The following is a 23,896-nucleotide window of genomic DNA, read 5'->3' on the forward strand; positions in this document are numbered from 1 at the left end:
CAGTGCATCACTGCCTTATTAACTTTTGGATGGGTCGTCATTAATCTGGATCAGACAGCCATGTCTCCTTCAGGATGCATTGTAATATATTGGGTGATCATCTGAATTCTCATCTAACGCCAACGTGACATGTTCATGTTTAGAGAGACATGAAATGTCTTTACTTAATTGGACCTCTGTGACATTTGGTACAGGTATTTGACCAAATGCCTGCAAAACTAATGACATTCCCCGCATATTAAAGCTGTGGAAAAAAATCACATTTTAGCGTAGAATTGAAGGGATATTTAGGTGTTTAGTTAGCATTTATATATACAGTATATATTAAAACGTTTTTCTTCTGGTCCCCTGTGCAACAAAACAAGGCTGACTTCTGCTACAGGGATATCTCCCCTAAACTCCTTGAAATGACTGCACTGACTGCTAGCTCCATAAGATACCATAATAACTATGCCCATACAACCCCACTTCAAAAATACTGAACGATCCCTTTAAGGATGGTTGTATAGGAGAAATATACAGACACAAACAAACAACATTTTGTCAAATAAACACCTAAATGAACATTTGATTTATACAGTCATTTGTTATGGAAGCAAAATTGACCATTGCTTTAAAAAAACTACTTTTTGTTGCCTGCAGTGTCTCACCTTAAACGTCCGTGACCTGCACTTCCATTTCCACCTCAGCCTGCAACATGTTATGTCAGACATGGTCCACAGGGACAGACAGGCTGGTGAAGTCATCAGCAGCTGCAGCACGCCACTGATGTCCAGGGAGTAGACCAGCATAACCCCCTCCCATCCGGGACAGGGTCAGTGCACACACGATGGCTGATATACTGAGTGCTGACATGTCTTTGGCCTTGGTCTCAAATGGAACATAGTTCAGTCCAGTGGCTGTTTCACCGCTGTTATCAAATAGTTTAATGGCTCTGTATTTACTGCTCTGTAACCATTGATTTATACTGCAGTGGGCAGATGGTTTTATTTTGGTGAAAATGATATAAAGATTCAATGATGTTAACAATGCTTGTATTTACAGCCTGGGGGCAAAACGATTTTTTTTTCCTGTGGTAAACACGGCCGTTTTTTTTCTTTAAAGTTCAAATCGTACACAAAAAGATACGGATATGGAAATACACGTTTACATGTGAACAATGGCTTAATACTCAACTCATATAAAGTATACAAATTATAAAAATGTGAAAATATTTCACTCCAGTATAATTAAACTAATATAATATGGTGTAATCATTCCATTTGGCTGAACATAGGCGAAGGGAACACAATGCAAAATAATAAAAAACTCTTTTGGGAAGAGGCAAGTAATATCGTGACGTCAAGATGAACACTTTTTTCTAAAATAGAAAGATCGGTGCCAAGATTTTATTGTCTGCGTGCCAAAAGGCCGATTTGTAAAGAGACTAATAGACTTAGTATTAAAAAAAGAGGTATTCTACGCTCATGTGATTTCACCAAGCAATGAATAATAAATATGTATTTTTAAAAGCTCTCCGTCAGTTGGCTCAGACTGCCAGTCGCCAAACCTCCAGTTTTGGTGCCTGCAGTGGAATTACTGTTTGCCTTGCTCTTGATGAACACTTAAACTGCTCCCACCTTTTTCTTTATCTTCCTCTCCAAAGTGTTGAACTATGCCCGCCACAGCTGCAGACTTCCCAATTTACAAATACAAGCCACTTTAAGTATTAAAAGTGTAATAGTTGAGTTATATTGTCAACTGTGGCGCATAGAAATAATGAGTGAGTAACACTTTACCTCTACAGCTGTCTCCTCTGTCCGTGCACATTAAAGGTTTTTTTATGAAAAGTGGATCCCTTTCCCAAGTGTTGCCTTGATGTAAACCCTTTAAAGAAAAGGCCATGATGACAAAGTTGTCTGTAGAACTTGAAGTGGCAAAGAGGAATTTAGTTGATTGTAGCGCCGCCTTTGGACAAAACGGAAGTGTATTTCATATTTACGACACCTGCCCCTGCTGTCCTGAATATCTTTCAGTCCCTGCCGGCAGCGCCTGCATTTGATTTGGAAGTGAGTGAAAGACACACTGCAGGATGCATGACGATGAGGTTATGTATATGTGAATGTCAGATTAATTATGGTAATATGACGATTGTGAAGCAATGTAAACTTTGATTTAGTACCGTTCATGAACACAGGATGTTCCGGTCTGCCAGATCCTTTTGTCTGAGTTGGAGGGGATATGGACCCCAGCAAAGGCATTAATATCTATTTAAGAATAGCATTATTTTCCCTGATGGTCATATTTGCTGTTACAGGTCATTTAGAATCATCAGAAGAAACATATGACTGTTTCTTAACATTTTAAAGTTCCTTAAACATGCATAAATGCATTCTTTTTTTTGAAGGTGTTGTACTCCAGGAGTCTCTGGATGTCCACCTGATTGAAAGTGAGCTAGTAAAGTTACCCAGCGGTCTGTGTCCCACTGTTCACTGTGAATGTCTTTTGCAAAACAAACGAGCCATGAAGACAAATGAACTCTCTGTGGGTTTATAGTCCAGACAGAATTCCCTCCACTGTCCGGGCACATAATAACCCCCAACTGCTGCAGTGGCCATCAGATAAACTGTGGATGTACTGGGCAGTAGCCAGGTGTGTGAATTTGTGTAGCTGTGTGAGTATAGTGAGAAGGTTCCAGAAAAAGATAGCCTGGCTCTCATCTATAACTCCCTAACTGAATAAAGTAAGCAATTTCAAGATTATTAGTGAAACGTAACATAATGCAAGACACTGCATTACTCATAGAAGCAAGAGGTAGAATACCAAATGCTGGAATTATGCTTTTGAATTTTGTGAACACTCACTTCTCTATACAGTTTCACATAGAAGTGTGTTATTATGGGTAGTAGTATTATACATTACTCCCATTTTAAAGTCTCTGCATTGGCTACCCGTGTCCTTCAGAATTGATTTTAAGATCCTTTTATTGGTTTATAAAGCGCTTAATGGTCTTAGTCCTAGTTATTTATCAGATTTGCTTTTATCATATGAACCCTCTCGTACCCTCAGGTCTTTTGGCACTGGTCTTTTAATTGTCCCAAAAGTTTGTACCAAAACTCACGGCGAGGCATCCTTTTCTTACTACGCTCCACGCCTGTGGAACACCCTGCCTGATGACCTGAGGGCCGCAGAAAGGGTTGATACCTTTAAGGGCAAACTCAAAACCTACCTTTTTAGTCAGGCTTTTTAATCACAGAACTTATTTGTTTTATATTTTAGATTAAACAACCTACTGTTTTTATCTATCTTTTATAGCCTATTTTATTTATATATGTAATCTGCTTTTATTTTCTATGTATTTTTATTTTTTCTCTTCTATGTATTATTTCTAATGATTGTTTTTGCGTGTATGAATATATCGGGTTGTGTCGTGGGTGGGAGGGGGATTGTTTTTGCGTGTATGAATATAACGGTGTGTTTCGTGGGAGGGGAGGGGGGGTTTTAAGCACTTTGTGTTACATTTACTTATATGAAAAGTGCTCTATAAATAAAGTTTGATTGATTGATAAGGTCTTGATTAGCTCTCATAGCTTTCTGATTGTGCTAAGATACATTTCTGCTCTGTTTCTGTGCGAACAGGAAGCTTCCAGAACCACATGCAGAGTCAGACCACAATGGGACACTGACACTAAACACAAATGACTAATTACCTGTGACCAATTTAAAATAAAGCAGCATTGTTTAAAATGAATGTTGCCCTTAAAAAGTTAGAATAAAACCACAACTTATTTAAATTATTATTTTTCCATCTGTGAGTCAGGAAATAAAGATCAGAACAGCAATCTATCCACATCAGAGCCTGTCAGTAAGTAGGAAAAAAAAGAGATATGTGAACCTAATTTGGGTGTACACAGCTATCCTTTATCTAATGATGAAAAGCCACTCGGTTAAAATACACCATTTAGGACGGAAAGAGAGGAGCTGGACGCATGAAATTGAACCAGTGTGAACAGGCAGATAAACACCAGTGAAGTGTGCACAAGCACCGTCTCACCTCATTACAGCAGGTCTGAGCATGACAGTCAGCAGGCTGCTGCCTCACTGTGTGAATGTCCTCCCACACAAACCCACCAGGGCATGCTTTACATACTTTTATGCCTTTTTGAGTTAGCTCCACAGGGTCCAAGATAACCCTGGACTAGGGCCCGACCGATATGGATTTTTGGGTGCCGATGCCGATTATGTTCGGAGAAAAACTACGATAACGATTAAATCGACCGATTTTTAATTTTTTAATCCCATAAATATATATTGAAAACACCTACTTTTTTGAACCCTTAAATATATATAAATACTTGTTACTGTCAATAGGTGTACAGGAACTTTTTTATTTATTGAGATATGCATTATCTAAAAAAGAATAAAGTGTTACAAATATGTCTAAAGTGACATGACACATTTTTAAACTCCGAGATTAAGCATTTTATGTAACTGCACCCAACCCTCTGGAGCTCCCTCCCTCCAAACATCAGCGTCTCAGACTAAATAAACTCATTCAAAAGTCAACTCAAAACTCACCTCTTTCAGAAAGCATAATTACACCGTACTACACTCCAAACCTTATCTTTAATTTGTCTGTATTTTGTTTTCTTTTTCTATAAGTATGATTTTCTATATGTTTGATGTAAAGTGTCTTTGAATTACCTCCAATAAAGCACTATATAAATTATATATAATAATTAATTAATAAAGGCCTAGTGTCATTAATTTTTTGAAGACATCTACTGTTCAATTGCTGTACTGATAAATTGGTGACAAAGGAAAGGCTCTAGTGCTGCTGCAACTACTAATGTAATGCAATGGGTTGCAATAAGATAATCCTGTCTATCGTACTGTCTATCGTTATGATTTGTATTGTCATTGTATGTATTGTCTTGTCTTCTTGTCTGCAGCTGCTGTTGCCAGCACTTTTTTTTACTGATATTTCAAATGCGCTCCCTTCAGGTTTTACCTTCAAATAAATTGATAAACTGGTCTGGATGAACTGGTCTGACCACTAACGTATCTCACCCTCATTTGTCATGTTCCCGAAATGTAGTAATTACTATGGTGATTAGAATCAAGTAATATGGAGCCTGGCTAACTAGCTCATGCAGTCAGCTTGAGTTTGCTGCTACACTCCCATGGAATACTCGTATCATTGCAACATTATATCCATTTAATTATGGTGGTGTACTTGCTGTGTTCATGCCTGCTGCCACACAATGTCAATGGTGTCCATATTAGGGTCACATTCAAGTCTATTTCACATTACATGGCAGTGACATATGGCCTGACATGAAAAGATGTAATAAATGAGATTTTTTTTGTTTCTCTCTCTATTAGTCCCTCAAGGCTAGTTTTGGCATGAAAAACGTTTCTCTAATGCCGCCACTTTGTAATTGATGCTAATGAAAAAGCTGATGTGTTTTATACAGGCTAATGAAAGTCACTGCAGTTTGATTGCATATCGCTTAGTGTAAGACATGTCAAATAGGATTTCAATATCTTTAGAAACCCAAGTCTTTTTTATTTTATTCTATACAACTAGTAGGAAACTATACTGCTATAGCCCTTGTCTGTGTGTTTTCCCTCTGCCCTTTTAGGGGTTTTCTTAGCTGTACTTGGCAATCACACTGCCTGCCCACTCGGTAGGGTCCATTGATTGCTTCAGTACAGTAATCAGCCCTTATTCAGAGGCTAGCCTTTACCTGTTGGCCAATTCACAATAGCTAATAAAAATCATTTCTGAGAGTTCTGAAAGCCTCCTGCCCACCTGTAATCAGCCAAGTGTTGCTTTGCTTTGTCTGTGATTCAACACAGCTCTATTCAGAAGGAGAATGAATCAAACTAAAATTGCCCTTATTTTATAATGTGTGTTTCGCATTTTACTCTTTTCAGACAATTTGGTGATGCTTTGTTTATACGCGCTAACAACACTTTAAAACCTTTCTTTCTGATTCAGCTACTTTATATTTGGAAAAATCATAATTTTTCTCAGAAGGACCCTTCGTCAGGACTGTGTGGGCATGGTTTGCTCAGAATTGATTTAAATGGCTGACAACAAAAACATGATTGGTGAACGGAAGTAATGACGTCATCTATTTCCAACGGTGCCCCCTCACAGACAGACACACACAGAGACACACACACACAGAGACACACACACACACACACACACACACACACACACACACACACACACTTGAAACCAGTGAGAATCCCAGATTAAAACACTAATTCCCACATGCCAAGACACCAAATGCATTCCGACTTTGAAGGAAAACATTTTTTTTCACAAAATTGAACACTGAGACCTGTTAATAACAAAGGCTTTTATGGCCTCTAAATTTGATAGTCTTAACTTCCTGGTTCAGACACTGGGCTTGAAAACATGTGGGCACTTGAACAGCATTAGTGTAATGAAGTTTGACAACAGAAGTGGGAAGTTGCCATTTGCAGGACAATTACAGGAGAAATCTGTGCATTCTGCTCATTTTTCTCTATATAAATTCCAGTGAGCTTATTTTATAGTGACAAAAAGAGGATATTTGTATGCTGCAGAAGTGGAAGCAAAATAAACTTCACTGTTGAACCCTTCACTGTGCTGTAGTTAAGGCAATAACATTCTCATTCTCTCAGCTTCTCAATTGTGAGATTAGTATTTTGTGAATTGAATATTTTTGGGATTTGGACTCTTGGTCAGACAAAACAAGAATTTTGAAATTCTTACCCTGGGGTAAATTTTGGTGTGTCCCTATTTGCTGAATTTTTATTGGCAACAAAATAATGTTAAAGGAATCGAAAAGCTGAATTGATAACGAGCATAGTCATATAATTCAGACTTACCAGCTACTCACCTTTTAGCTTCAGCAGGTAAACATCAGCATCCATCATAAGCCAGAAAGCCACAATCTACCCAACACAGCAGCAAGGCATCATTACTTTATTAGCTGGCTGTGCACCGGATGTTTGTTGGTACCCGACTGTTTCTGTTTTCTCCCTCTGTTGCTTTAGCAGTGGCTGCCTGTGGCAGGTAATATAATGGATTGTTTGGCCTTGACTTGCAGATGAATGTAGTGATAAAAACTTTTCTATGCTTCTATTTGCAGAGTGTTGTTTGAAAGAAAAACTGAAAAGTTTCTCTAGCATTTTTAAAAGTTAAACTTGCATTTGTGCCTTGTTCAGGTGATTTAGCTGATTAAAGGCACCCTGTAGAGTTTGAGACCATGAGGTGCACTATGGGCAAAATAATCAACCAATTGGTATCCGCAGGACAACATCAAACGCCTCAAACACACTGGACGCAGATCGCCTCGAAGGGCAGGCTGTTTCACTTTGACGCCCCTCTCTACAGAGCTGTCCGGGCACACCAGATGAGCCGCGCCAGGCAGAGAAGTGCAGAGAAGCCCAAAAACAACCAACTAATGTCACTATGCTTTAAAATCCAGATCTTACCATTTTAATTCAGGCGACCATTCAGGTTGCATAGTAACTTGCTTTGCCCCTTTTGAAATGTTAAGGTGTATTCCAATCCAAGATGCATGGTAAATCTGTCCTCTGTGGAGACGCAGTTTTCTTTGTAAAATTTAAAGTTGTAAAAAGTTGGTAATAACAGCTGTGTTTTGTTGCCTTTTGTGTCCAAGTGGAGGTTACCATTTCATTTAGGAGGGGGACCCACCTGCATTCCCTAGGTGGGACCCAGACACCCTGCATACAAAGCAGACACATTAGAGCAGGGACACTGGGACTCTGGAGTCAACATTTACACAGTGTTTTTAGAAAAGGAAATAATCACAGACGACGATTCACTGTCGGTGTTGAGAGAACTTGTTAGGAAATAGATAAGATAAGAGGAATGGAGGTTGAAGGTGCAGTCAGTGATTCTGGAGAAATCCTGTTGACTAAGGCTGTCCCAGACTAAGAATTTACCTAGTCAAATGTCTTGCCTATAGTCGACTGACAGTAGAATCATGTGTTTTTTTCCTGCTTATTGTTCCATGAGGGCTCTATACACAGGATGGCTTTGCCCTGGCTGTGGCATTATATTCCTATGGAAGGGGCAGCCCGGTTGTGCATTCCACTGGTTTTGCTCCTCGGTCTCGCGACTCCAGCTGTCGGCAGTGCCGTGCTGTGCTCCGCTCTGAAAATTTAGCAGGTGGAAAGTGTTGATGCACGGCGGGGCTACTTCCGTATAGTTACATAATTACGCACGCCACGATCACACAAGATAATACAATTGGCATATTTTGTGCTTGTGGTATAAACAATGTAGGTTATAACCATTACTACCCTTGGTGTGGATCCCCCCTAACACACCTCTAAACTTTAGAATTGCTGTGTTGCTTAAACCTTCCTAACCTTACACATACCATAACAAGCAAAGAAATGTATAATAATACCGTTAACACAAGAACGGTGATAATAAAGAGATGTTTTGCTCCCTCAGAGGAAAGCCCTCGGTGCTGTATAGTTCCTGTTCTTCTTTTGAATTCTATCATCTGTACTGAGCGGGTTTCATCTTCTACCAAATCTAATCCACCTCTCTCCTACATCTAATGCCTTGATCTCCAGCCTCAGGCAGTCGGCCACCCACGGGTACACTGTGTTCACACTGCCAACACCACAGTAAGCTTGTCAGCATTTGACCCAATGTACATGTTCACCTGATACAAGTTTTTCCAAGTCTTCATTCACACCAGGCTTTTGTGTTTGAGTGTTCGCAATCTGACAGTTTTTTTTATCAACAGAATAGAAGAGTGCAAAATAATTTAAAAGGTTGATTTGATTCAGACGTTCTCTACAACCGGAATTTGAATGAGGAACACAGAACTGAATGGACTGTCAGTAGTAAGTGCTCTTTTTATAGCCCCTTTATATTAGAGTATATTATTTGTGTCCTGGGGTTACGTCAAAAAGGCCAGGGGGTTTTTGCCAGAGCTCAGAGAACATTTACTCTGTTTCACAATTCCACCTAGAGGCACCAACAATGTAATTTCTCCTTTGATTAGCCATGTTTAAAAGTTGCTCTTTGAAACAAAAATATCTCCCCCGGTACACACTTAAGGCGGGACTGTACCAACTGCTACCGAATGGAATTTTGTAAAAACCACAGCAAAAGTATAATTTACCAGTTTGCCAAACGAACGGGGCTGAATAAGTCACCTTGTCCATTGCTCTGATTGGTCGCAGTGGTATTTGAAATCCATGCGTTGGTACCGCCCCTTGAGTTGGGAAGGTCTATTGCTCATCGCCAGACCCTACATCGTTCTAGATGTGGCTCTGGATTTTCTGGTTTAATAGTAAGTGCTTGCTAGCTATGATTCACCTAGGGAACCGTAAGCTTTTTGTTACAGAATTATCTGCTAAATACACTTTTGATGTTTTCAAAATGTCAAATTGACAACACACGATTTTAATTTACAACAATACCTTTAAACAATACCTCTGCTTCTCATATTGTAAAGCCGATCAGAGTGGCTGTATTATCAGTGACTTCCCCCTCTTTTAAACAGTTACCTTCTTCACCTCATCTTAACTTTTGTCTCAGCGCGGGTTGATGAAGCCGGACAGTAGATCTTCCCCTTGGCTGATATCCATCTCCTGTCAGAGTTGTGGGGATTCATACTCATTTTCAATTACAGCCCATAAATGTCAGGCTGCATCTCCAGTCCCTGCATCGGTTAGCGGAAGGGCCTCATGGGGGCATGGGCTCGGACGTGAGAGGAATCGGCCTCATGCTATTACCATACACAAGCCTGTATGTGTGTGTGCGTGTGTGTCGGTGTGTGCGTGTGTGTCTGAGTGAGAAGTGTGTGAGAAGAGGAGCCGGCAGCAGACGGTCCTCCAAGGCCGAGCGTGATGGCGCAATTAAGATGATAGTCAATTAAGGCCGCGCAGCTAATTGACTCGTGATTAATAAAGTGAAGGCAGCTCTCTTCTTCTTCTTGGCGGAGGAGCTGTGATACAGAGCCTGTCTGTGGTGGGGCATATAGAAACAAACAGAGCAACAGTTGGGCCCTTGTGTAACGCTGTACGTCTGGTAGCTTAGCACTTGGCATTGTTCAAGTGCAGTATTTGTTTTTCAAACTTAATCTGCCTTCAGCACTCAGTCTTTGCAATTAAAAATGATGTGAGTATGTAGCCTATTTGTGGCACGTCACCCTAATTTTAAAATTGAAAGCAGAATTATATCATTCTTCAGTTTAAGAATAACTGGGGCTTTTACTGACTAGAAATACTAACATCAGGGATACACTTTTATTCATCCTATTTATAAATCCAGTAGATTTTCTTAAAGGTGAAATAAGCGGTTTATTTATGTTAATATAAGTGTTAAATCGAATATTCATACAGTACGCTACAAACCGAAAACCCGTCTCACTCATGGTCTCACTGCCGGTGCACGCCAGAGCGACAGATGGGTGAATGTTTATGTGCCTACAATGGCGGAGCGGGTAAAAATCCTGATGTTTTATCACACTTATGGATCTGAGATGATGCTAGATAACTCGCTGCTTGAAGACCGCAGTGCATTAATGTGGTGACGTAGGGACGAGCGAGGGGACTGCTAACTGACAGTAACTAGCTAAAAGAACCTTTCTGCTTACAGCACCTTTAATTCTGGATTATCCCCGACACTATTAGTTTACTTTTCATTTGAGAATCCTTGATATAGTAGGGTATTTAACATTGCAGCTGTGACTCAGTCCTCAGGCCAGCTCCTGCAGTGTGTGTGTGTGTGTGTCTGTGTGTGTCCTCAGGCCAGCTCCTGCAGTGTGTGTGTGTGTGTGTGTGTGCGTGTGTGTGTGTGCACGCACAGTGCGCGTGTCTGTGTGAATGAGAAGCCAATTGCAAAGTGCTTTGTCCGTTAAGGTTGAAAAGCGTTATATAAGTGCTGTTCATTTACCACACTTACCATTATTGCTCCAAGCACCCAAAAATGTCCACCCGCCTCCATTGGGACAGACACATATCTCACTGCTCTATCCATTCACTGCTGCAGTAGAGTGGCTTGAACTAGTGCTTTAAAGCAGCGTGTTCAATTCATCAGCCTGTATATTTCCTTTTATACGCTTTGGCTGCACTCAACAACACAAATGTTTAATTTATAAAGCTGCATTTAACAATCCACAATCGCTACAGTCTTACAAGATCAGCATGGCTCTTTTTTTCCTATTTGTAATTCCAATTTAACCAAGATAAAGTTTCTTCTTCAATTCTGAAAATGCACTCATGTATTTCTCAAAATTAGATAAGAGGACTGATATCACATTCATCCCATTTGTATCTTTGGATTAAGAGGAGTCCACCAATTTAGAATGGACATTTTTTCTTAAATGATCTAAATCGATGCAGAAGAACCAGATTTATCATCTTTTATTATAGCAAACATCTGTCTTGGTTAACAGATCCTGTTTCACACATTCCAGATTTTTCCTCCTTGTCAAAACCTGATGCCTTCATTTCCCACAGTGCAGCAATCTGGCCAACAGAGATTCAGGTGAGCTATGCTAGTAGTAGCCAATCTGACCTTCTAGTAGTGGAGCGGATAAAATAAATTTGTCAGGAATTGTGCAAATTATGATACAAGCTATTGGTGTATTCCTCAAGGGCCTATTGATCAAATCTTCATGATTGGCCACTTGAAAATCCAAGATGGCGGACATTCTTCAAGATGGCCTCCCCAAGTAGATTTTTTTTTTCATACAAAATAGGTTTAGTTGGCTGATTTTGAATTATCCTGGCCTCAACTTTTATGTTTAAAGAGATAGATAAACATAGCTTGGCAGGGAGAAACGGCTAGCATGGTGCTGTCAAACACCTGTAAAGTTCAGCGATGTTCAGGTTGTGTATATTTGGTTCAATCTGTACATACAATTATTATTTTAGGATTATTTTTCCTGTGTGCAGTTTCCTGAGGTCCTATTTCCACATTTGGTTCCATTGTATTTAAACAGGGACCAAAACCAAGCCTGTGCTCACCAACTGTATCTGAATACCCTCAATAGCCTACTGCCAAATACACTGCATGGAACCACATGGCTGATGGATCAGTGGCTGTTTTTCAAGAAATAACTCCAGGGAATAACTCTCCCTTAAAACCACTAGTTTTAATTTTTTGTGCTTCTGTCCACAGATTCAACAACAATGACACCACCTGTTCGTCACTGAGCTTTAGAGGTGTTAAAAGTATTTAAGCATTAAGTAAGAATAAGTATTTTGAAACTTTGGACATCAAAGCTTGTTGTTTCCACTTGCTTCCAGTCTTATTGCTAAGCTACGCTAATCACATCCTGGCTCCAACACTGAACTTGACTAATTGAACTGATATCTTTATTCTCATTAACCTCTGAGGAAGAAAGTATATTTTTTGAACTTTCCTTTTAACCCGTGTAGTTTACCAGAATGAAAAAAGACACGGCGAGACTTTAAAGCCATTTACACAAGTGTTTTTATTGTTCCCATGTGTTTTGAGGTCAAATATGAAGCATGTTAAACACAGACACTGAATGGATGTGTTTGGTGTGACTTTGGTAGATCATTGCGGATGCTAGCTGCTACGTGGCGCTAGCACTGTGTTGACCCAGCAGACCCAGACACTTCCTGCCTAGCTGTGGCCTTCTGCAGGCCGTCGGTGACCTCCAGCAGCACCTGCACCGTGTGGGCCAGTCGACTCAGACCCTCCTCCTCTGTGATGAGCTGGGGAGAACACAAGGCATCCTGGGAAGGGAGGAAGTAAGGAGTGAGCAGATGCAGGTAAGTTACGTACTAGATATGTTTTGGGCCTGAATTAGATACCCACATGGACATGTTGGCTGGGAAGTGCCAGTCACAGGATAATGATGTAGGAGTCATAAAATCCAGCAAACTTAGTAATGTCGGACGGTTACACAACTGTATCTAAAGTTTGCTAACATTGGATAACGTTAGCAACCATAAGTAAGTGGTCGTACCAGAACAAGTAGGTTGTAGCAGCAAAATCCCTGAAGTGCACTGAATTGAATATTACATCTCCTCTTAGGAGTTAATGGGAACAAAATGTTGTATTTTTCTCTCCAAAAATTATTCAGAGAATTGTGTCAACCTTTCTTTCTGACCCTCTAAATCAAAGCAAATTATAGAATTTCTCCCAAATCTCACAACTTTATGAATTAACTGTATTTAAATAGCATTAAGACTATTCAAAGCTATAATAATATGACAATGCTACAATAACAATTTGAAATATATTAGATACATTCTACATCATCTGTAATATAACTAAAATATTATTTTTTAGGAGGGGCTGCTTTGAGCTTTTTACAAGAACCGGTAGCCGATGAAGTAAGACGTAATCTTCTGGCTAGAATCTGTCTGTTAAATGAAATAGATCTGATGTCTTTTTCTTCTAAGAGTTAATCCATTTATAAGAGAGGCTCAATTGCATTCTATAGCAAAAGCATGTCATTTCAATCTCATATATAGTGGATGTATCTGTCACATCCACACGCCATGTCAAATGTTGGGGTGTTTATCGCCTCGGGGGCCTGAAATGAAAAGCCATTAAATCAGACTTACTTCCACTTTCCTTTGGAACAAGCCGCCAGGCACGTCAAAATAAAAACAAGCACACACTCAGTTATGAGGTAAAAATACAAAATATGTGAGGTGTAATGGAAAAGAAAAGATCTCTGATCTGAATTATTAATAAAGCGCTCCTGGCATTCAAACAATGCCATTCAACTTGTCACATATTTTGTTGTGTTATATGACAAATACCTTTCAAAGTGACATATAACTTGTTCTGGGCTCGGTCGCACCTGCTGTTATTGAATTCAAACTTAGTAAGGCAAAAGTCTTCAACAAGGGGAAATTTACCACATAATCTGCTAACTGAACATGTATATATAGTAATTTAAACACGTATAGGAAACTGGATTTTTGATGCTGATACTGATATTTTGGATGTTAAGAAATCCAAACATACATTGGCCAAATAGTAAGCAATCTTAATACATATCACATAGTTTTGTTTGCAGTGGTGGACTGACAGGGCTACTGGCCACGGCTTATAAAGAGTAGAAAGGATTCAGGTGGAGGCTGTATGTGTTTGTCTGCCCCGGGGCCCCCAATTAAATTACTTGCTCACACCCGCAGCGTGGTCGTAACGCTCCCCATTATGCTCCCATTTTTATGTTTTTCAGACAAAGGTAATGCTTGTCCTTGAGAGCCAATTGTGGACTTTCATTTGGATTCTTGCTGAGATGATTGGTCATGACTAGACTTCACTCTGTTGGGGAACTCTTTTGATTGCTGTTGGAGGCATTTTGTTTTTTTTGCTCTAGCAATTTTATTATTATGCTATGTTTGTCCTGGTAGCTCTAGACTGTAAACAGAATGTGGATGGATTTGAAGTCGCCTCTGCACAGCTTTTGTCTGCTACAGTGATTCTCAAGATTTTTCATTATACAGGGAGTCCAATGATTGGGCCCCCCCTGGATCGTCATCAGTGACCACTTTAAAACCATCTAAAGGAACAAATTCACTCAACGGTGATTACCTGTGTAAGGTGTAATCACCCATTCTGCAGAATGCTTGTTGACTAAATCACTTTTTGGCAAAATCAGTGAATATCTCCTCACGATCCACTACCTGTCTGTACTGTGTGTGAGCTGTAAAAAAGTGTCAATACACAGCCTAGGCTCTGTAAACGGGCATGTTTCTAGCGACGGCGGGCCCCCTTGTGTAAATTGTGTAAGCCCATAAAGAATAGAGGATTATATGGCGCAACAAATATTAAAGAAAGAACATAAGTCACATTGACGAGCGATGCGACAGCCATTTCAATGACTGTGACACTGCCTATGTGTAGGCTACATCTGTTTATGTGTCCCACTTTGATAGTCGGGTTACATTTAAGCATGCATAAGATACTGCTTCCTACGGGCACTGCACTAGTAGGCCTACTCATTAACAGAGCAAAGGCTATGTATTAACCCGTTTTTTTCAGCACACACACACAGGTAGTGGATCACGGGTAGATAGTATCAGATTTTGACCAAAAGTGATTTTGATAACAAGCCAGAATCACTGACTCCCCCTTAAACCTGTGAACCCTGAAGTCTGACTGTACATATGAAATCTTAACACACAAACACTCACTGCCCAGTGACGTGACGTGTGGTGTGTGTGTGTGAGCAGAAGGCAGAGTTGCAAGCTGACGTGACAAGGGAAATCAGAAAAGAGCGAGAGCGGACGCTGATTAATGGAGTCTCTCTCTGTGGGATTATGGTGCAGTATACAAACCTAGTGGCTGATTTCTGACCTTGGCTTGAAACACACTCACCTGCTCCAACAAGAAGGCCAGCTGGACTGTGTGAAGGCAGACCTGCTGTTTAGGAGATGCACACATGGAGCTATTTGAAGGAGGTTAAAGCACAGGGCACAGTGGACACACGTCAGGATATCTGCATGCCCCGCTCACAGTTTGACAACAGTTCATCAGTTGGAAGGAAGGGGTTGTTCAATTGCCTTAAGGGCCAATTAGAAACAAATGAGTAGTAACCAGGCTAGTGTGCTGTATATTTTGTTGACCCTGTCCTTCACACTGCTGAATGTTGTAATATTTTAAATTAAAGTCTGGTGTTATTCTAGGTTTTCATTTGTCAACAAATCCCACAAAAAACACCCAAAACCAACAAAGTCCATCTCTCAATACTGTACACATAACCTCCCCAACCCCGTCTGTGGTTCCCACTGGGGAATTTCACCAGGGACACATTTGCATAGCAAACTTTAGGCCCTGTCTTTGTAGCCGTTTATCTCATAAAACTAACCGAAACATACTGAAAAGACATTTGATGTAGCCCAAATCTTGTCTGTGTGGCTCATCTTAATGTGTCTTTAAATAATGACTGCTTCAGTATTCTACTGAGGAGGTCTAGGTGCTGTAGTGCTAGTGCCCTGTTTTTAATGCAGGTGTCAGCACTTTCAGAGCATTGTTGAGGAACCTGATGTATAAATGTATCTGTCGCCTTAATACGTCACAGAATTGCATTGTGGTTGTGCTGACTAATCCCAGCTACAGTACAATTTGTTACCAGTCACCAATGTGGAGGTATTGGTATGAATGTCTTTTATGAAAATGTGTGTATCTGTGGGGTGGGTTTTTTATGTTTTTTATGTTTTGTGTGTTCTTTTTATGGACCTTGAGTCTGACAATAAAGATGATGATGATGATGATGATGATGAATGGAGATGACTCATCGCTGCCCTCTGTGGCTCCAAATACAACTGTGGTTCTCAGCGAATGTAGTGAGTCACAGTGCGGGACACTGAATTCTTCAGAAAAGGTGGTGAATCAAAATATATAGGCCTAAAAATCACAGAGATGTCTGCCTACCAAGGACATTATTTTTCTCCCCTATTCAATTACGTACCAGATAAGAGGTCTAAACTCAAAAAGTGTGTTTAACAAAGTCCTATCACTTCACCAAAAGGATTTATTAAAACCCCTTGCCAAAAGTTTAACTTGAAACATACCTTTCTTTATGAAGTAAACATACACATTTGAAAAGGAGTGTTTTGAGTTTTTCCCCTTTGGTTTCCGGGGCCGACATGAATCCATTGCAGCTTAATGCCCAGAATGAGGCGTAGAAGATGATAAAAAAACGTACTTTGACAAGTTAATGTAAAAAGGTGACGTGTATTGTTGTTAGAACACATTCATTGTTGGTTCGACTCTTAGCAATGGGATTGGTTGACAAGACAAAATCTATAAAATATCACCAGACTTATCCTTTAATCAGAATGAACTTGCAATCGAAAGCTCACTAAATAGCTAGAAAGTTGACCCTTAACACATTTTTCAGTGCCTGCAGGTATCCTGACCACACTCAAAAGATGTTGACGGATGAAGCGAAAAGTACGACAGCAGGTAAAGCAGACAAACAGCACATGGTAAAAGTTTGCTTTTAATCATTTTACAGCGGTGGGAAAAAAAACTTTACATATAGATTTATATAAACTCAAAAAACGCTTCTTAACAATACAAGGGTATCATATAAATATAGAACGCAGCGGCACTTCTGTCCCGCTAACATATTTAATTACATGTAGCTTGGTGTAAGCCAGTGAATGAATAACTGTATGTCACTTATCCAGTTTCATTTATAAAATATACATTTGAATTGAAACAGTATAAATTTCATCTCAACAGCAGGCTGTAAAAAAAAAAACGTCAGACATGGGGGAGGGAGGTTTTTACAGTGGACATTATGATCTCTAGACAAAGACAGAGATGTGGACGTAAAATGGACGGTGGACTGAAACGACCTGTGTGCTCTGCCCCTCGATAAATAAGAACAAGTTATAAAAGGATATTTATATTTCTAATTTGGGGAGCTCAATATTAAATAAAAAAAAGGGCATGAAATAATCAATCATGAATACATTGTGTATATATTACATGAACCAATATTAAGATAATTTAAGGAATTATAAAAACTAAACTGATTAAAAAAATGTTTCATTATTCTTATTTCAATATAAATAGTTTTACTGGAGTTTTTAATACATCGTAGAAAAGTTGACTTACTAGTTTTTTTTATTCCAGTGTTGTCACAAACTGCTCACCTTTCCACCAATCACATGCCCCGGGCTCTTAGTTCCTTTTATCTATAGCAACAACAATGCTAATGTTTTTTTTTTTGTTTTTTTACATCAACCAACTAAAGGCTAGGCCGCACATGCTACCAATATAGCATGCTGACTAGTTTGGTTGGTTTATGAACTTGGATTATCAAAGTGAAGAGTTGCAGCTAAACTGATTAGCTTCCAGATAGGTAGAAAGTTTAGCCCCGTTAACTAGCTAAATAAAAGGAGTGGGTGGTTTCTGTTCTTTCAAAACGGCAGTCTAGATATTTACGACCCTAAATTATTTTGACATTGTTGTTGCTGCAGTCTCCAGAGAGTGTATAACTAACTACGCTGGATAAGGGCAAGGAGTTATGTCACTCCAGGTGGTATGACAATAAACTGTGGCATGAAATTAAAGAAAGAAAAGAACACCAGTGTCCAATCAAAAGGGCATTTTGAGATTAAGGTTTCTATGACAAAGTGAACTCCAACAAAGCTATTATCAAAATCAGCATGATGAAACATTTCATAATTAGTGTAGTTTTAAAATATATATTTTTTAAATTAGGGTAGTTTCATTCTACACAATTTATTTAAATAATTTTTGATTTACTTATTTAATATCCATACTTAAGAGAATCAGCCCTGCTCAATTTATGAGAGTAGAGTTAGACTAACATAGTGTGAAATTATTAGATAGTTTAGGGTATTTAACATGTAACATTAATTAAATGAAACAAAATTAACAGTATGTTTGCACCCATTGCTTTTAGGTCAGTTTTTAGGGTTCTAGTTGAAGGTTTTAGTGTCTTAATAGGGTTTCGATATTGTTGCATTTCCTTGATAAGATAACAAAAAATAAATGATTTTAGGTGCTTTAGCAACAGAATCAAAAAAATAATCTGCCTATTGATATTAGCTCTCAAAACCCACATCAGTCAGAAAAAGGGTTCTAATCAGATTCCAATCTGTGTTTAGCGGCAGACATTGACCTTTCTTTGAGCAATAAGCCAGACACAGCGTGTGGTGGAAACAGCAGAGGCCGTTTGATGCTCTGTTAAACGCAGAGCCTCTGGGGGATCAATGATTTACCAATCCAATGAAAAGGAAAAACTTAAAACAATCAATGTTATTTTAACTCGGGGATAATTGAATATTGATTACATTTAATTCACCTATGTGTGAGAAAATTCAAGCACATACACACACAGCCTTCACGAGGCTTACAGGCTGAACTTCATTGATTGAAGCCTCTGCTGTTTTACCACAAAAACTACCAAAATAAATAATAATTTAACAACCTGTTTACATTTATACAAACAAATTGTCAGCTGGTCAAAGGGACCAGTGACAACCACAAACAAAATACTTAACATATACAACTTGTGGAGGGGTTTGTACCATCAGTTTGGACACATGAAGCCCGGAAGGGGGATCGATGCAGCGACATCGCCCCCTGCCTCTCACAGCTAACATAGCAGACATTAAAAAAATAAAAAATTAAATGCAACAGTCTCTGCCACTGGTCTCAGCCAATGTTCAGTTAAGAGGCACTGAGTCATTTGTCCCATGCAGTCACATTGTTGTGTGAGAAAATGAACATCCAGGTTCCACATTTACCCAACATGCATCTGTCTCTCGAGGCTTAAAAAAAAATTACATTCACAGTTCAGTCTCAGGTTACTTCACTAGCTTCTCTGCCTACAGACACTTGGACCAGAGTTTGAAGATTTCCCAGGTAGAGTGGCTCTCAACGCAGAAATCATATCTTAGATAAAACTTGGTGAGCCGCACTAAAGAACCACAGTCTTAATAGGCAGTTAAAAAGGAATAATTAGTCCACAGCATTAAAGCCACTACGAGTAACTTTTGAATATCTTTAAAAGAGCCTTATTTTTCCTCTGATAATCATAAATAACCTTTAACAGCAAATGAGACCAGCAGTGCAAAGAAAGACGTGTTTATTACTGCATTTGGTCTGGTCACACACCAAGTCTGATATTCGGCTTGCGTATGCAGGCTCTATGGTCGCAGATTTCAGTGTAGCTCAGCAACGCGATTTGAGTAGCCTAACCTCCAGGTAAGGGAAGGGGAGCGGGAGCCTTGTTTGAGACAGTTATTTGTCATCATAATGTCTGATAACGGGGCTGAACCAAAGAAAAAAAGACGGGCAGGAGGAGTGCGTTGGCAACGCGTACACAATTGCGCGCGCTATAAAACAGCTTTACGACAGCTGGCGTCGTAAAAATACTACCGCTTTTGTCCAAAGGGGTCGCCAACCGACAAAGTTACTTGTAGCCACTTTAAGCTAAGCTACATAACAAGTGCAATTCCATACACTTAAAAGCATATGCTATGTGTGTACTAATGGTAGGTTGAGTTTGGCCTGTAAAGTGTAATAAATATTCACAACGGATGGTTTGGGTTATCATTTCACTGTTCAAATATATTTTCTCTTGCACCTATGTTGACTAACCCTGGAGGATGGTTTCAAACCGGTCTGAGCTGATGTTGCCATGTTCCTGTATCTTCTATTCACGTGGTGAGTGCAATTTCTTAACTTGTAAAACCAAGTATAAACTATGTTGTGATAAACTGCAGTTTAATTGATCAGTTGAAAGACTGCAGTTTTAGTCTTCATGGTATTTTTCTAATGTAAATGTACATCACTACATACATAGCATGCACTAACAATGAGGCTTTTGATATATTTAAAGATGCACTAATAGATTTTGACTTTGTATTATCAATGTATCAATTAGGTTATTTGTGTAAATATGTAGTACGATTATCTCTGCGGAGCTTTTTAGCGCATGGTTTCGTTTGTAGACATTTCGAGTGAAGATATTTAGGTGTTGGCCGGGAAAGATTGGGCCTTCAGTTTTAATCCATCATGTGCACTTAAAGTTAAGTGCATGATTCTTGTCTGGCAGCTGTAAGTCTATGAGTGCGTGTTTATCAAGAGCAGGTGTGAATGTAAGATAAAAGTGATAATTGGGATTCAACTTAAAGCTGTGGTTACCTTAGCTCCACCAAAGTCTCAACCAATAAGATTGTTTCTGCGTGTGGAGCAGCTCTGCCTGTCAAACAGAAAAACTCCTGTCTCTTCCAACAGGCTGTGCGTTACAGAGTGAAGGCTAAACTTAGGCTAAGGCATTTTTCTCTGTTCATCTGCTCTCAAACAGTATCTGTGTCTGTCAGTGTAGTGCTTACTATCCCTCTAAGTGTCTACTTCACTGTACTTTAGTGTACTATGTTTAAAAAGGTGCTTGGCAGCATGCTTTGTATGGTTCTAACATCCAACCAGTGCAGCTGTAGGGAGTCAACACACACACACACACACTCTCTCTCTCTCTCTTAGGTGTTGACGTGTGCTCTGCTGCCCATGGAGGGCACACACACACACACTGCAGATTCTTGTCTGAAATAACAACTGTGGAAGCAGCAGCTGCGTGTGTATGCTGGCCTCAAACTCCACAACAGTGACTGCTTGTTCAGTTAAGTGTGTGAAGCAGTTCCACAGTCAAGTGAACATGTGTCTTATATATATGTATATAAAGTATTGTGTGTGTTGCTCCTTTAGGTTAGCAGGTAGCAGTAGAGGACGTAGAGTAGGGCCATTGCCGCGCAGTAGAAGAGTAGGAAGTCTGTGGATAACAGTGAGGAAGAGGAGGACTTTGACGAGGGCGGTGGTGAGGTGTGGTGGGGGGGCTGTTGCTCCTCTGCCGTCTCCCCCCCCTCCACGGCACACAGCAGGCCCGTCACACAGCGCAGCACAGCGGGCAGCTTAGACAAGAGCACATCAGAGCGCAAACACACGTCCGTCTGGACACAGGACACACACACGCACACAGAAGAAGAGGAGGAAAATAAAAGTAATTATACTGTTAAGAATAGGAGACAAGTACAGAGCCCGGAGGTGACATGGAGAAAAAAAATATATATATATATGTTTTTACTATATTGAGGGCACAATATACTAAATATAGCGCACAACATACTATATTAATTGGTGCGCACGTGTTAATTAAAAAAGTATGCTACACTGCAGTAAATTTGAAAGATATTGACAGATTCCAACTTCTGGGATTCAATAACTCCTAGGCAAAATGTTAACATACAAACAATGCAGCTTTGCTCTGGTCATAAGGCCGACAATGAGCCACAACCTCATTTTAGAGACGTCCTCTAAGCTCCACTAATAACATTGTTCTTGTTTCGAGTATCGGTGTGTGATGTGAAGGGAGTGAGCCATGGGGTGTGTGTTAATTAAAGCATGTGCGCAAATTAATATCCTGTGCGCACATTTTAGTATCTTAAAATACTATATTGTGTGCTCAATTTATAATCTTGTGCCCTCAATATAGTAAAAAGTGGCCTCACTATAGTTTTTTTTTCTCCATTTCCCCTCATAGGCTCCGTAGACAAGAGAGGGACAAAACATAGTGGAATTACATGAAGCAAAGTTAGGGTTGGACTGATATGTTCATTCAGGAATAAAGGCCTTCAACCACATCAGTCCAACTCTGACAGGTATGATGTAGCAACATAACTTAGCTTAAAGCACATGGAAGTTTCATTTCAAGTGTTTTTTAAACAGCAATATTACATTAAGATGAATCAAAGTATGGAAATGGTGCACAAGTTGCACTATAAGTAGAGGAGAAGGGGTATTCATAACAAGACATTGACTGTACCTCAGGGACTCCCAGCTTGCGACAAGCAACAATGAAGTTTTCCACGTTGAGTCGACACTTTGCTGAGCTCAGCTTTGGCTGAAAATAAAACACAACCACATTTAGATATCTTCATGTTGGGGTGAAATTACTTCTATGCTTTGTATATTGGGATTTGTTGTTTCATATATTCTGAAGAGGCCTTGCTGTTTATAGATCACTTCCTGTTTTAAAGGGATAGTTCATTATTTTTGAAGTTGGGTTGTATGAGGTACTTATGCATAGTTAGTCTGATACCTTTAGGAGATCACAGTCATTTTGAGGACTTTTGGGGAGACATTGCTGTAGCAGAAGTCAGTTACTGTTACAGAGGGGGCCAGTACGTAAATAAATGCTTGCCTCAAAAATAATTATCCGTTCAATTGGATGTTTTAATTTTATTTGCGGACTGATGCACTGCATTGCACCAGCAGGTCATTTTTGCACTTTTTTCAAGTGTAGTTCGGCCAATATTGAACTATCACTTTAAATTGATGAATTAAACTTGAAAATGATGAATTTTAATCTACATTTCCACAGCACTAATTAATAACAGGTCATGTCATACTCCCCACCTTTCTACTCTCACTATCACAAACACACCCAACTGATCTGAAGGGGGAAATGGTCACTTCCTGCACAGATGTTTCATATTAAAAGCATGCCAGGAATAATCCCTCTTTTTCCCTTATTCCTGTCAGGCTTTCCAAGTGATACACACACACTAATTAAGTGTTAAGTTTCACTCATGCTAACTTGATATGGATGAGGAAAAAATTAAAAACTATGAATTTAAGAAGAGAAGAGTTAAGAATTAAAAGCATTCATTCATGTGCGAATATTAGTTATTTATCTCCATAACACTTATTCAAGTTTTTATTTGAGAATTTACAGTACATAATATTTAAAAAAAATCAGTCCAGAGACTGGGTCCATTTTGTTAAACAATGGCTACTACATAATAAAGGGACAATTTTCTCTTAAGTCTGTTACTTCACTTAGTAATGTCAGTTACACAGCAATATCCTTCTAAAAATGCTTTAAAATTATTGACAAGCACCAAACTGCTCATTGTCAGTTGTTGTCAGCAGACTACTCACCACTGCTGGGGAGGGAATGTGGATGATAGAGACGGAGCGTGGTCGGATGTGGTTGACCAGCTGGCAGAGGACGGTGCCGTTGGACAACGCTTCACCTAGATCCTCAGACAGAGAGATCTTCAGCCGAGACTCCAGGGTCTGAGCAGGGACACACAGAGAGAGAGAGAGAGCATACTGTCACATTTTGATTCTTGATTAAAAAGCACAAACTATTCAAATCCAGGATTATCATAATAATGATGTTTTGCAAATGTGTGTAGTCATCATACAAATTCAATTGTAAGCCTTTTATATCTTCAATAAACTGAGAAAAAGCTAATACAAAATATTTACTGCATTCTACGGGCAATTATTTCTGCATAATGCCCGCAGTTAATGATAATTCACTGTTGCTATGGACCTACAGACATTGTTCTGATCTATGACTTCCTTTCGTATCAATCT

At 39.5% G+C, this 23,896-nt stretch overlaps 1 protein-coding gene across 3 annotated transcripts in view; it reads right to left on the bottom strand.

Moving 5' to 3' along the window:
• Positions 1-12,514: 12,514 nt before the first annotated feature.
• lrch4 (leucine-rich repeats and calponin homology (CH) domain containing 4) overlaps positions 12,515-23,896 on the bottom strand; it is a 45,825-nt gene continuing 34,443 nt past the window's right edge. For 2 of the 3 annotated variants that reach the window (XM_080052374.1, XM_080052373.1), the window contains exons 16-18: positions 23,453-23,590; positions 22,335-22,412; positions 16,956-21,462 (exon numbers count right to left, since the gene is read on the bottom strand). In XM_080052374.1, the coding sequence (XP_079908500.1) occupies positions 21,217-21,462; positions 22,335-22,412; positions 23,453-23,590 (462 nt within the window). In that variant the 3' untranslated portion in view covers positions 16,956-21,216. Of the gene's footprint in view, positions 12,742-16,955; positions 21,463-22,334; positions 22,413-23,452; positions 23,591-23,896 lie in introns of those variants that run through there. The other variant, XM_080052375.1, reaches the window with a different exon arrangement.

The sequence above is a fragment of the Ammodytes marinus genome (assembly GCF_949987685.1).
Source record: "Ammodytes marinus genome assembly, chromosome: 23".
In the NCBI taxonomy this organism is placed as follows: domain Eukaryota; kingdom Metazoa; phylum Chordata; class Actinopteri; order Uranoscopiformes; family Ammodytidae; genus Ammodytes; species Ammodytes marinus.